This window comes from Doryrhamphus excisus, linkage group LG14 (genome assembly GCF_037039965.1).
Source record: "Doryrhamphus excisus strain RoL-2023G ecotype Guam linkage group LG14, RoL_Dexc_Guam_v1.1, whole genome shotgun sequence".
Lineage (NCBI taxonomy): Eukaryota > Metazoa > Chordata > Actinopteri > Syngnathiformes > Syngnathidae > Doryrhamphus > Doryrhamphus excisus.
Genome location: NC_136370.1, coordinates 19835708 through 19850914, shown reverse-complemented (window position 1 = coordinate 19850914; position 15207 = coordinate 19835708). Strand labels below are relative to the sequence as shown.

The window sequence follows — 15207 nt, the reverse complement described above, 5'->3', positions numbered from 1 at the left end:
GACATCAATTAAAGGCGGGGGACTCACACCCACGAAGACAGAGGAGTTCGACGGTGGGATGTTGGGTGAATTCATGATATAACACAAAAGACCAAGATAGAAAAGAAAAAAAACAAAGCAGTCGCCTCCATGTTCCAGGATGCATTTCTGCATGACGTCAACTCCACAAGCATTGGACATGCGCGCCCCCCTGTGGAAGAAAGATTTACTACAGAACTGAAGGACAAATTGGTGAACGATCAATGAAATAACTAGTGATAAAATACATGTTATTTTCTAGGATTAGCTGGGGGGTATGTTTAAAAAGAAAAAAAAAACATATGATGGAAACAATAGAGATTGTGAAAAGGGAGCATATTCCGGCAAGATGGAACGGGTGGAGAAGTGTTGTGATGTGCCGTGATGTGCCGTGATGTGCCGTGATGTGCCGTGATGTGCCGTGATGTGCGATAGAAGAGTTTCAGCTAAAATGAAAGGAAATGTATACAAAACTGTGGTGAGACCAGCCGTGTTGTTTGGACTAGAGACGGTGCCACTGGGGAAAAGACAGGAAGCAGAACTGGAGGTAGTAGAGATGAGGATGCTGAGGTTCACAGTGGGAGTGACCAGGATGGATAGGATCAGGAACAAATCCATCAGAGGGACTTTACAGGCCAGACTGAGATTGGGACATGCCCAAAGGAGAGATAGTGAATATATATACCAATAATCATCTGATATTTTGAGAATAGTCGTAAATTTCCGCCAAAAAGTGACTTTGTTACAGGCATTGCTAGAGACAGCTATGAAAAAGGGGGTAAGGAAGGTGTAGTGAGAAGGGCAAACCAAAGGCCAATCCGTTTGTCTTCAACTGCTCTGTTTTGCTGCCACGTTATAAATAAAAACTTGCCTGCAAGTTTAAACTTTATTTTCAAAATATTTTTGGAGTTTTTTCCTCATAAATATACAACTTTATTCACGTAATACAAGTTTTTTTTCTTGTAAATGCACGCTTTTATATATTACAACTTTATTCGTAACCCTATTCTTGAATATACGACTATTTTCACAATACACGTTTTTTTCTCATATACATCTTTATACCAAATTTACGATGATTCTCGCAGATACCCAACTTAATACTCCTAATATTACAACTTTCTCATAAATCTTTTACGATTGATATATATGACTTTGTTGTAAAATATTTTTCCATGTAAATATACGAATTATAAAAATTCTCCTTAAATTTACAATGATTCTCGTAAATATACAACCTTATTTTTATAATACAACAACTTTATTCTCTGAAAATTACGGTTATTTATCTAAACGTACAACTATTCTCATAATATAAGTTTTTCTCTCAAATGTACAACTTTGTTCTCCCAGTGTGGCCCTAAAACTCCAGCGTAGAAATGTCCACTATGTCCTTAAACACCACATGCACACACACGCATCAAATGAATCAATTCATCATCTGGGCTTTATCACAAAACAGGTTTAATTTAATATCTCTTTATTTTTTTAAAATAATTAAACATTTGTCTTTGTCCAACCCTTTTGTTCTCACGTTTTCAATTGAGTTCTAGCTGGCCCGTTCTAAAGCACACATGACTTCTTCGAGGAAGGGAGGAGTGTCGTGGTCAACTCGCCATCGGAGTGGAACACCCCCCCCCCCGCGACCCCTACACCCTTTGACCTCCCTCGGCCTCGCCTACCTGACTTCACCCACCTAAACCCCGCCCCCTTCCCCTCCCTCCCCAACTAAAAAAACAAAAACAAACATATATCCAATGGTGAAAAGAAAGTTCATCCAAATCCCGAAATGAGCTAAAAGGGCGGAGAGGGAGAAGAAAAAGCCTAAAAGTGGGAAAGGCGATCATAAATAGCAGGACGTTGTTCCATAATACCTCTTTATATCTCTCTCCACGCTTTCCTAAACAAAAACAGAAGCTAAATGACTACAAGATACAAGATTATCAGTGTACTGCATTCATTAATGTACAGGCTGCTCGTCTTGCTTTTCTTCTCTCTTAATACTGTGAAGGCGACACAGCACCCCCGGTGGCCAGGAGGTGGCGAGGCAGATCACCGGGAACATCTTTGGCGCTCCTCTCCACGCTTTTTGTCTGATTGGCCTGTTATGGGGGCGGGGTGGGGCGGGGCGGCATCAGTGCCAGACTGATACCACGTGGCCTGGAGGGGGTCCGGAGGGGGGCAGGGGGTCCGGCGGGGGGAGGCGCTCCTTCACTCTTCGAGGAGGCAAGGACTGCGTCTACATGAGTGCTCGCAGCAAGAGGGTCAAATGAAAGGTTTGGTCAGCCTGGTTCCTCTACGGATGATATTCATCAGATGCTAACGCTAGCTGCTCGCTCGGGGTACCACGCGGATGAGGATTGTGTGAATAAACTTTAGTCTGGTCGCTTAGCAACAGATGCACACGTACAATACGAGCGACGTCGTCTTAAGTAGGATTGTCGGCCACTAGCGTTGACAGCACTTAGCTTCTATGCTAATGTAACAGCTAGCATCCCAAGTCTTGCTGGTGCACGGCTACTTGCCGCCACTAGGAGGCGACATAACTGCCGTCTGCAGTTCGGACGCGTACGAACACGCATGTAGACGCACTCAAGTGTTTTTGTCGCATTCGCTTCCCGTTTGTGGCGGAGGGGGCGGAGTCAACAGAAGAAGTCCCACAGCAGGAAGAAAAGAATCAGACAGGACTGCAGCGATGAAGACGAGTGCGGTGAAAATCAAACTATCTTCTGGCTTTTAACGCTGTGCTCCACGTCCAAATGTTTGTTTGTTAAAAGCCCCGCCCACATAAGTCATTTTCTCATTTTCTATTTTTTTCCTCCTTTTATTTATTGTACTTTAGTTTTTTTTTTCCGTCCGTTTGCAATAATAGCAGTTTAAGGGAACAAAGAAAAAAAGAATTATTTACAGTGTTGAAAGTGTGAAAACAGACGTGATGAATCTACTGTAAAGTAAGTCGCACAAACACAGGAGAAATAAAAACATAAGAAAAAAAACTAAACAATTAAGAGACCAGCGGGCGCTCCGTATGGATCCACACGTGATGGACTTTTGTAGGGAATCTCTTCTTGGAGCTCTGGGCAGACATGGCTGATGTGAAGGGGGGCGGGGGTCAGACAGGAAGGTCAAGGGGGTGTGGGTGGGTAGGGGAGTGTGGTGGGGGGCGGGGCAGGGCGGGGCGGGGCGGGGCGTATTGGAGGTTGTTCAGCGCGGTCTTCGTTAAGTTGGGATGATCCCGTCGCTCCTAAGGCCTCGCTTCAGCTCCAAGTCCTCCAGCCTCTTCCACAGCTCCTCGCGCTCCTTCTCCTTCTTCTTCTCGCTGGACAACAACAGGGATGCCGCTTTAGAGCCGCAGCTTTAGAGCCGCAGCTTTAGAGCCGCAGCTTTAGAGCCGCAGCTTTAGAGCCGCAGCTTTAGAGCCGCAGCTTTAGAGCCGCAGCTTTAGAGCCGCAGCTTTAGAGCCGCAGCTTCTGGCCACAAATGCTAATGATTGACACCTAACTTTACAGGGCGGGGAGCCTCACTCCATATGCTAGACACGGTATCCACATGATTGACATACGGTAGATCTCCGCTATTTGCGGTGCTTATCAGTGAAGTTTAACCCTTAGATGCCCGAGTGACTGGACCCTCCACTCTTCCATAAGTGGCTCAAAAATCACCCATACTAGAATCAATGCCTTTTTATGCCGATTTTGCCATTTTGGTTAGGAATAATCACTTGTATGATATTTAGTATTATATTTAGGACCACACAAGAATCATTTCATGTTAGAAACATCTTCATTTTTTTCCATCTTTGAAAAAGAAAATGGCCCCATACAACAATAGAAAATGAGGATCCATTGTGTGTTGCATAAACGTAAGTTAAAAATGTGAATGGCATGATATCAAAAATATGATTTTTGAGGAATTCCTGGAATATGAAATGATAACAATTTTTCTTTGTGAAGACATTTCAAAAAAACAACCCGAGCGGGTCATTTTGGCCCCACTTATGCATCTAAGGGTTAAAGACGCAGACATTTTTAGCTGTGATATCACATGACATGAATTAGCGTTATTTTTATGAATATACCTCACGAATAATTAGTTATATTTGTACAATATGCAGATGGCCTCCTCCTCATCATCATCATCATCATCATGATCTTCAGAATGAGAACAAAGCCTACAAAACCGATCTTCCACGCCTGTCGCTAACGTTCACAAGGACAACACCGCCAACATGGTGGCGTGATGATGCAAGAGTTGCTTACCGCTGGCGGTCTGACTTGTAAGTGGCTGTGAGTTCATCGAATAATGGATTGTTCATCTCCATGAAGGCCTTCAGTACGTTGTAGACCAGCGCCACGATGGCCCTGTGGAGCACACAAACAGTGGCTTGGAGGTTTTACGCCACAAGGGGGCCCCCTAGTCTTCTTTTTCTTCTTTATTTCAAACATCATCCAAACATACTGAACAAAGCAAACATACATCAACACAAATAAAAAAATTATAATTAAAATAAAAATAATACAATAATAACATGAAATTAATAAAATGAAATAATCCCACTTGAGTCTTACTACTTCCCTTTTGTCACTGCTATCCCAACTACTGGGTTTTACACTTACACTTCCTTTAGGCTTTTATTCTTGTTTATTTATTATTTATTTATTCATTGTATTTCTCATCCTTCCTTTCATTAAAAAGCCAGGGTCTAGGGTGGGCCTGTTGAGTGGACTGCAGGCCCAGTCAGCAAGCCCCCACCCGGCTGCCCTATCTAGTAAACTTGGGTTCATAGTGGTGTGTTGTCCTGTGCTGTGTCTTGCATTATTATTATTATTATTATTATTATTGATATTATTCCTGACAGTACGTGGCCCTAAACGTCAGCCCCCCCCTTCCTGATTGTCTGTCCCCCACAGCAATGGCGAAGAGACGTGTGAAAAGGCCCCACTCACGGGTTCCAGTGTTCTTTGGAGATCCGGTAGAGGCTGGCGAACATGATGGGCAAGATGACGCTGGAGTTCTCCTCGATGAGACTCATGATGTACTCGTTGTTCCAGTAGTACAGCGCCCGCTCGGCCACCTGCCATAGGAAGACATTTTAAATGACGCGGGGGCCAATCGGCCGACTGGACTGGGACGTGGTCACCCACCTGGAAGTGTGGGCTGGAGACGCATCTGGAGATCTGTTTGAAGAGCGGCTCTTGGATCTTGACAAACTGTGTCGGTTCTATGACATCCAGGATCTCCTCCAGTTCGCCTAGAAACATCACCTGCGGCCCGAGAAGGAAGCGTTAAAGAACGTGTGCCCCCCCCCCACGCGGTTCGGAGACAAAGAGGAGGAGGATCACCTCTTTTTGACTGCACGTTTTAGGCCAGAACTTCAGTAAGCCTCTGATGACCTGAGGAGCAAACACAGGGTTGAAGAAGCTGCATCTTGAACCAGGTGTGGACCTGTGGCGGTACTTACTGGTTCTGTTAATGTTGGGTCTTTCTCTAGGAACTGTACAATGCAATACGCCAACTGCACCAGCAAAGAAGACGAGATGTTGCAATGAACAACACTGGTGAGCATCACACAACAGGAAGCATGCAGAGCACCAACCACTGTACCTGCGCGTGGAAGAGCGACAGGCTGCGGACCGTGTGGAGCGGGATCAACACTTTGACCAGAAACTGTTTATGCTCGGCTTTGAGCGGCAGAGCGAAGCCATTGATTATACTGCAAACAAGAAACATCAGCCTTTAAAAACCGCTTGCTGGGTAGTGTGCCCTCTGCTGGCTGCCAAGGGGAACTAGCATACGCTTCAAGTATCAGCATCTTCTATTGGCTGTGGACCAGCTGACGTGCAGCCGGTCCTTACATCGGGTGGAGGAATGGAGGAAATATTGATGGGAAAAATGGAGCTTTCCAGTCCTGATGGAGAGTTGATCAACACGTTACGCATATAAGACGCACATTGGTCTCACATTCTAGATATTTATTACAAACACAATAGCATGTCACGGATGACTTGAAGAAGAAGAAAAAAAGCTAATGTGGCTCCAGCTTTTTTTTTTTTATTAAAAAGGATTAGCTTGAGAGAGGGCTGCACAGTGGACGAGTGGTTAGCCCGCAGGCCACACAGCTAGGAGACCCCAGTTCAATTCCACCCCCTAGAAGCCATGATATTTGACTAGTGGGCTGTAATGATGCCATCAGTCCACCGGGAGCGCTGTTGCTGCCTGATGCCCCCTGGTGGCCAGTCCTCACTGGGAATATTTTGCTAGTTTAGCAGCGTTGGTTAGCACGTTGGCCACACTGGAGCTCTGGGTTCCAATCTCTGTGTGGAGTTTGCATGTTCTCCCTGTGCATGCGTGGGTTTTCTCCGGGTACTCCGGTTTAATCCAACTTTATTGTATAATTGTAATATTGTAATATTTGACAGTTGTAGCATAAAGCTCACTAAATGTCTTCTTTCGGGGAACACTGAGATCTTGTGAGCCACCAATGCGAATGTGAGTGTTTTCGGTGGTGGTGGGGTGGGGGGGACATACCTGCCCAGGATCTCCAGCAACTCAGCCACCCCGTTGAAGTGCTCCGTCTCATAAACAAAACTGCAGAGAGCACAGGTTTGGAAGCTCAGGTTTTTAAAGTTACGAGACAAAAAGTGTCAGAAGAAGAACTGTGATCATACTCACCGTAGAAAAATATTATTGATCTGTTTTCGTATAAAAGCCCTCAGCCCCAGGAATTTGCCGTAGATTCTATGCAAGACTGTCTTCAGGTAGTCTCTCTCCCGAGGATCTTCGCTGTCAAACAGCTCCAGGAGCTGAGGGGAGGGACAAGGGATGAAGGAAAGGAAAGGAAAGGAAAGGAAAGACACCACGCAGCATTCACATGCGTGCAGGACTCACCTGTAGGACAAACTTCTGGTCTATGTACTTTTTGGCAATGCTGGGCTGGAACTCCTGACTCTCCAGGAAGCGGATGAAGAACTCATATACCAACTGGGAAGGAGAGGCGTTGTTATTTACTTTGGAGGCAGACGGAGCGGAGACGAGGCCCTCCAACGTTACCTGTAAGTGAGGCCAGGAGGCCTCGAGCGTGGGCTCATCCTCCTCAGGGTCAAACTCATTACTGTCGCTGGGCGGAAGGGTCCGGAATATGTTGTGAGACACCTAAAGTTGAGACACAAACACTCGCTCAACCCCTGAAGCGGAAGCTCTGCATGATCTCCGAGCCCACTGACCATTTTGACAACTTCAGGGTAGGCCTGCTCTGTCAGGTAGCCCCGGCTGACGGTCACGTAGTCCACCAACTCGTTGAGTGTGGAGCGCTTGTACTCCTTCATCTTGAGGTCCGACAGAGTGTCCATGAAGTCAAAGACAGTACAGCACTGCTGCAGCTTCTTCAGGAACAGCTCGGGCTGCTCCGGGGCCGGCACGTCTGCGCACGCACGCACACACACACACACACAGAATGGTCTGCTTCATAACAGATGCGTATTCTCAAAGTTATTCAGCATTCCCCATATATTTATTTCTTTATTTGTGGCAGCCCGGTCAAGTAGATTTGGTGCTACATGCTAGCCCTAGCTTATAAACCCATTATATAAGCTACAACATTGTGTACAACATTGCTTGTTAACACATACATCTATGCCAGAGAAGAAGATGTAGCAGGAGGGATCATTACCAATAAAACAAAGTCATAAATGATGTAATTTTTCATAAATGATAGAAAGAAGCAACAGTACAGCAGACAATACGTAGTCCACACATTTGTTGTATTTGTTGTGCTTTGACTCACTTTATCGCCAACAGTGTTATTCCTCTCTACTACAGTGTTATTTATTATTTATGACAATTACAAATGCATCATGGTAGCTTTTGCAAATTAGATGACATCATTGCATCGTTAGGAAATAAATGTGACTGCGTTGGACGCTTGTGTTTTTTAGGCTCCAAATCACAGCCTTCGTGGAAGGAAATATAACAAAACAAAACTTTTGAAACCAAGTAAACATCCAATTGTGGTGGCACAACGTATGGATGCACGGCGTATGGATGCACGGCGTATGGATGCACGGCGTATGGATGCACGGCGAGGTGAGGCGAGGCCAGGCGGCAGGTGACTTATGTTACAGGCCCACTGAGATGGTCATGGGAGCGCGGAGGGAGGGGTCGTGCAGAGTTCACACCTGCTAGCTCACCACTTGAGCCACCACCGTGACTCAGTGGTGATGGTCTTGCAGGGCTGCTTCTTTGTTATGTAATAGATAAGCCGCTGCGAAGGCGCCGGACAACGAGCTGTGTGTGTGTGTGTGTGTGTGTGTGTGTCTAATGCCATCATGCATGAAGAGAGAAGGCCCCTCGGTCCAGTCTAAAGCTACTTACAGCTACAGGCATGAAAAGGATAAATTCATATTGGTTGTCATGACAGTCATAGTCTGACCGGCTAACCTCACCATGATAGAACATGGAAACGTGGCATACTATAGCTGTAGAAATGGCCTTTAGAGCACCCAGAGGTACTTGGCATAATTAACTAGGAATGGACGACAGTGTGAAAGTATTGAGGAGTTACAGTAATACTCTTGACTTCCCTGTAAAGCTACAATTAGGAAAGTAAGAGCCATAAAATGTGCGTGCTTGCTTCAATGTCTGCAGCAGTGTCTTATTATACACTCAGCATGCACATCAGGGTATATGCACTATATGCACTTCGCTGGGGTTAAGGGTTCATGAATCACGTGCCGGTACAGTAGGGCTGATGGCTACTTGGACATTAAGGAGAGGTCAAATGTGGAGGTGGGGACGCCAGAATAGAAGATGGCTGTGTGCAGATACCAAGATGAAAAGTCAACATCATCAGTGTGATCAAGTACAACTTTTTTCATTCATGGTCTGTGGATATTAAAAATAGTGTGACATTATGACTAATGAGACTAATGAGTTGGCTGCAGGATTTGGGAAGGAGGGGTCAGCTTGTTGCAGAGCCTGCAGCGCCATAGGAGCGGCCATAGGAGCGGCCATAGGAGCGGCCATAGGAGCATGTAAAGGGCCTTAAAGGAAGCTATGAATAGACTGATAATCACATAGGACACCCTAAGCCTTCCACTGACTCGCGAGAAGGAGAAAAGACCGACAACGGAGGCCGCCTCTGAAATGTCAGGTCAATAAAGACAACAATGGAAGAGCTATTGCTAACCGGCTCACTGTGCCTTTTGGTGACAGGTCAGACTGCAGGTTTACATCCAACATGGACCACAATTGTGTCATTTGACTTGATCCAGAATACCAAGTGAGCCAAGTTCAAAAAACGGGCCAGAAGTCAGAGATCAGAGCCTCAAGTTACAAAAAATATGAATAGTACTGTAACTATGCAAATGATGAGCATACACTATTCACAAAAAGTTTGGAGAATATCAGTTGATGGCGAAGACCAGCTGGGTGCGAGAATAAACATGCTTCTCGTCCAAACTAGCACATCATAGAATGCTCTGGTACATTAACAAGCGGTAAAACACAACACCGTGTAAACACAGTCATACAATCTGAGCACGCCTAGCATGCTCTGCTAAACTACGCTCCCCTCCCTATCTTCCAATCAAAGATTTTAGTCCAGTTTTCGCTGGTGGTCGCCTTCAGGGGGGTGTGGGTTAGTGGTTGTGATGCAATTCCATCACGATTGAGCGGTTCGGCAGGGAAATACGTTCCAACACAAACGTTCCTTCTTCTCACGGTGACCTCATTTGATTGACAATTTGTCCACAATTGGCCACAATTCCATTAACATGGAAATCATGAACAATAATAAGAATGTGTCTATCTCCCTGTCAAATGGATGCATACTCGTGCATCTGTGAATGGAAAACGTGACATTCATTCAAAGTTATCGCATGCCGTGTGTGCAAATGTTTCTGCAGATTGATAGTACTTCCTCCCCTTGATGAAACATCCATTATGCAAGTATTCCAAGTTTTCCTGTTGTCATCCTTTCTTTCGGCGTTGGTGCCGCTTGTGTGCCTTGTTACCTGCTGGCTGCACTGGCAAATAATGTCGCCAAGATACACAATGCGCGTGGTCAAGTCAATGGTGCACGCTTGTTTACAAAATGGCAGATTCCAAGAAACTGGTTCTCAGCAAGGTTCCAAATACCGAGTCACTGTTGTGTTACAACATACAATGAATGACCCCACTTTCAACCTTCGATGTTTCCTGCACAAGAGTTGGATGTGGGCCGTCCAGGTAAACACATAGCACACAAAGCAACTAGCCTGCAGGTCTTTGACCGCTGGTTAAAGCCCAGAGAATCACGTTTAGCTCAGTGGTTGGTGCTACTTGTTAGAAGACACCTCCAAAAGTGCAGCATGCACTTTGCCACACTTCCACATACACAAAGAATCATTCCATTCCACTCACTGCACAAGACTTCCTGTTCTTTTCCCACTGAGGATGAAAATTCACCAGCTGAACAATTAGAGCATTTGTTAGAAAACTGTAGGAAACTATCCAGCAGATGATATTTGGCACATGAAAACGGAGACAGACTTGATGCTGGTCAAGTGTGAGGGGACCAGCGGGACAATTTGTTATGTTGCTAAATGCTGGCCTATCAACACAACTATTCTGAGATGCTTTATGAGCACGGCTCCATCCTTCTTCTTCCTCTTCCTCTGCTGCCATGTTCTTCTTCAGCTCAGCTTCGTAGGGCTGCCCGGGCCCAGCGAGGGAATTGATGAAGTACCAAGACAACTTTGGTGGCTTTGCAGAGAACGACACAGCGCGAGACGTCCCACAAGACGGGCCATGAAGATCTGGTTCACACTGAGACCTTCAACAGCCACGTTTACGAGTTTTTCTCTTTCCGAATGGAATCTTTCCGAATGACTTTTCCAAAAACAATGGTATACATGGAAAAGAATATTCCAATCTCCTGTCTACATGCGCCGCTATAATCAACCAGAATAGTCAACATCACATGACTAACACAATGCTTATTCAGCTACACAAAAAATTAACATGAACAGAAAAGGTGTCCGTTGTTTATGGAACTTTTATGTTTATGGAACTTTTCATTTATAAGTCGCTTTGGAGTATAAGTTGCAGGAACAGCCAACCTATGAAAAAAAGTGCGACTTATAATCCGGAAAATACGGTATATATATCTTTTTTTTTTTTTAAAGAAAAACTGGACTTATGAATGGCGTATAGAAGGGTTTAAGATTAAGATTAAGATAAGGTATGCCTTTATTCGTCCCTCAGTGGGGAAATTTGTATTGCACAGCAGCAAGAGTACAGAGTCAGTTAAGCAGTACAAAATACACAATATAGAAAAATAAACAACATAAACAACCCAAGTATTAACAAAAAACAGAGTTTTTCCCAGAGTTATATACAATACAGTATGTAGATAATATGAAACGAGATGAGATATATGACCAGTCTATACACTGAGATTCAGTTTTGTTCCACAGATGGCGCTAATGCACACCAAAAGCTGCTTGCCAACCGCCAACAAACAACAGAAGAAGAAAAACACAAGGAAGAAGAACAACTTTCCATTTTAGCGGGTACAAGATACCTCAATAGGATTGGGGAAAGGAATATTCCACCCCTGTGAATCCCATTATATGTTCATTGGGATTGGCACTTTTCTTTGGGAATGAGTTGTATACAAAGGTTACATTCTTTCCGTTTCAGCAAATAAACTGAATGTAATTGGAATATTTGGGTCCAAAGAATGGACAAAGAAAAGGGTTTTCTAAAGGTAAGTTTCGCTTCAACGTCCTAGCGGATGGCTCTCTCCACAAGACCAAAGCTGTTGATATCAGCTGATGCCGTCATTTACAGTGATTGTGTTTTGATCTGACAAATCCAGGCCCATCAAGATGTCAGCCTCAGTACCAGTGAGGAACACATTACACCACTCGTTAACACACACTTTTTAGGAGCTTGGGATTTCCCCTGCCGTGTGTGTGTGTGTGTGTGTGTGTGTGTGTGTGTGTGTGTGTGTGCCAACTTGAGTTCCAAGAAAGAGTCCAGCTGATGGACTCAGCAGCGGAGAGGCTCGCAGCCTGCAGGTCAAGTCTGTGAGACGTAACGTACTGGGGTATAACCTTTGGTTTTAGTAACGATTCAAGTCGTATTCATGGACGATATTGGTTCATTTAGAACGGTACGACCCAAAACAATTCAGTAACTTTAAATGGATTCAGTAAGTTTTTAGCCAAAAATTGACGGTGAAATAAATACTGGAGGTGAAGTTTTCTGTATTACCATTGTTTTTTTGTTGTAAGGGAATTGGGTATAAATTAATTATTAACAAGTAAACAACAATTAATGGCAAATGCATTTACGTTTTATTTGAATGAATGGCAACCAACAGTGAATTAACACATTGAATTACCAATGAACGAATGAACAGGTTGAATTAAATCAAGCCTGTGATGAGTTCGGATAAAACATGACTTGAACTTTAATTTCATACCTCATTCATTTCTCTACCCCAAAAGGAAATAGCGCCTTTGGTTCACATTGCTTTAACATTGGGTCAAGACAAATGCTGTGATGTGTCAGATTTGAACTCCATTTCATCTGCAAATAGATATTAAAGCCAATTTATCCTCTAATTTATCCTACATACCTTTTATCTTGTCCTCAAGCTCCGATCCATGAGTTTGAAAGGCTTAAAGTATGACGTATGCCTGGTATAAATGTGGTATAAATGGTCAGTATAAATCCAGTATCAAGTGTGGCGATGACATCGCAGGCGGACCAAACCGAGCGTAGCGTCCGAGGTGTATGGTGTCTGGAGTCACTCTTTACAGGACAAAAAAAAAAAACCTCACGAACCGGTGCTCTATGGAGAGGACGTGTCGGCTGTTTATTCAACTGCACATGTGCCGACCACACTGTAACCTTGGCAACCACAACAGTCGCCTTTACATGACGTCATCCCTGCGCCACACTCAACTGGCATGACTAATCAACTTACAGGAGTAACGTCTAAGGTCTTGACATTTAAAAGGGATTTCAAACCTGACGTGCTTTATTTCCTAGTATTGATTCAATCGATTGATTGCCTTTTAGACTATGATAGATCCATATGTCATCCGGAATGGAAACTTGCACAACATAGATCAATGGAATATCAATCGTTACACCCCTAGTCACGTACTATTACTTCTATATACGTACTGTATGTTCTCACACACCCACTTGGAGTGTCATGAAAGTGGTGGATCACATGACTGTAAAGCAACTTGTACGCTGGTAGGACATCAATGTGCTCCATCTGCACTGCGTGTGACCTCTATTTCACCTTACGGCTGCAGTGTGCACGAGCATGCGTGTCAATGTAGCCATTGACTTTGACTTGGACAAATATACGTCAGCTTGAGCGGTGGTTGTGTGCAATGGGGTACAATCATGTGTCTTGGTGGGCTTGACAAGTCGCCAGGGCTAATCACTGCATGACGGATACGCACGGGCGAGGGGGGGGTGTTTAGCATCGACCGTCTTGGCCTCTGTGATCCTGCATCCTCCTCGTGTACCGTTAATGAAAATGAGTTCAAGAAGCCGAAACGAAATGTAAGGGTTAACGACCGTGACATTCACATCTGTACATGACATCACAAGCATTAAAGCAGGGGTGTCCAAACCACGGCCCAATCTCTATCAAAGTCTCAGCGTACAATGGACTATGGCCTTTACCAATTTGTACTTATACGGGGCGGAGCTAGCGTCTTGAACAAGGCCAAGATTGTTCAGCGTACCCAGGAATGGCACAATCAAATAGACGCACGATTACAAGCGACAACTATCTGTTATTATGGTTTTGAGGAAATCATGTCAATCTAAATTATTCATTTTTATAGTTTTACATGAAGAAAAAATCAAAATGCTTATATGAAAGATATCAATGGCAAATAAAAGGGAAGGGTTGAATGAAGACATCATTGATGACGTGAAATCGCAACGTACATTTTTGACCTTAACCAAAAAACACGCTAAACAGGGTGGACGCTAACTGAGGTTCTTTTAGTGGAACACATTTCTTCCTTCTTCATTTAGACCAGGGGTGTCCAAAGTGCGGTCTGGGGGCCAGTGCCGGCATTTGACTTTTTTTTTTTATTGGGTTGCAACACATGGCAGAAATAAAATGAAACAAAAACTCCATCAAAAATGGGGAATATGGGGATGAAGGCACTTTTTACAATAAAAAAATGGAGGTGTGTCCCGCATCCATTGAGAAAGGTTTGGACACCCCTGCCTTTCAACTGCATGTTAACGCTGCACTTCCTGGCATTGTTCAAAGTCGCAGTAAAGAATGCTGATATAGTTATTGAAGAACTTCTGGTACATCTATTATCAGTAGATGCGCTATATAAAGTTGTTCCAACGTCATAGAAGAACACCACCGTATAAATAATTATTAATGACCCACATACAAACAACTGGCTAACCTTGTCTAAGCACCGCGCTGCTGTCAATCATTAACATGTGCACTTTGCTCGCCTCTGGCCAGCAACAGTGCATGTCGGTGAGCTACGGCCACGCCCCAAGGTGTGACGTCTGGAATGGAGGTTTCAGCTGAGGTGGAGCGTCTGTATTGCGCATGCACGCACTGTGGCGTCTTTCATTTCTTTGAAATGATTGCAATATAGGATTCAAATCCACATCTAACGCACATCCAGGGCCTCACCAACACTCGGTCTGGGTTGGTCACTTTGGTCACTTTGCCATGGCTGCAGGGTAACGTTGACAAAAGGTGGAATCAGGCTGACACTGACGAGCGCCATGACAGCTGAGGTGTGGACAGAAAGCTCGCAGTCATGCTAAAGTGGTTCTGTTGCAGCATTCATTCACCACTGTTGGACAATTCAGGCCAAGAACAACAATATGAACTCAACACAACACGGGAAGAACCGGTCCTCCACCCCTGTTGTCTTGGAGTTTTTCCCATGTTAAAAGACCCAGGCTCCTGGACCGGATCCAAGCAAGAAGCCCTGATTATACAACAACTTAAAACAATGTCCAAGTGAAGGTTATTAACTCCATTTGGAACATTTAGACAAGACTGCTCAGTGTGTGATTCCCAAGTGCAAACGATTGTTTGTCCTTGGGGTATTGCCGTAGTCAGGAAGTAGCTGTACCGCCATTGGGACATGCAAGGTGCCAGCCCTGTACTTATTGAGCCGTAGAAAAGGT

General features: G+C 44.5%; 2 protein-coding genes across 3 annotated transcripts in view; both read right to left on the bottom strand.

Moving 5' to 3' along the window:
- The window catches only part of kcnh5b (potassium voltage-gated channel, subfamily H (eag-related), member 5b), a 47872-nt gene extending 47623 nt beyond the window's left edge, over positions 1-249 (bottom strand). Inside the window, exon 1 of the mRNA XM_078796073.1 lies at positions 28-249. The gene's annotated coding sequence lies outside the window, so the exon portion shown is untranslated. The remainder of the gene's footprint in view (positions 1-27) is intronic.
- Positions 250-1481: 1232 nt separating this feature from the next.
- ppp2r5eb (protein phosphatase 2, regulatory subunit B', epsilon isoform b) overlaps positions 1482-15207 on the bottom strand; it is a 30364-nt gene continuing 16638 nt past the window's right edge. For both annotated transcript variants that reach the window (XM_058090191.2, XM_058090190.2), the window contains exons 3-14: positions 7242-7438; positions 7069-7170; positions 6907-6999; positions 6691-6821; positions 6547-6606; positions 5623-5731; positions 5480-5533; positions 5361-5411; positions 5163-5282; positions 4965-5092; positions 4278-4379; positions 1482-3337 (exon numbers count right to left, since the gene is read on the bottom strand). In XM_058090191.2, coding sequence (XP_057946174.1) covers positions 3238-3337; positions 4278-4379; positions 4965-5092; positions 5163-5282; positions 5361-5411; positions 5480-5533; positions 5623-5731; positions 6547-6606; positions 6691-6821; positions 6907-6999; positions 7069-7170; positions 7242-7438 — 1247 coding nt within the window. In that variant the 3' untranslated portion in view covers positions 1482-3237. The remainder of the gene's footprint in view (positions 3338-4277; positions 4380-4964; positions 5093-5162; positions 5283-5360; positions 5412-5479; positions 5534-5622; positions 5732-6546; positions 6607-6690; positions 6822-6906; positions 7000-7068; positions 7171-7241; positions 7439-15207) is intronic.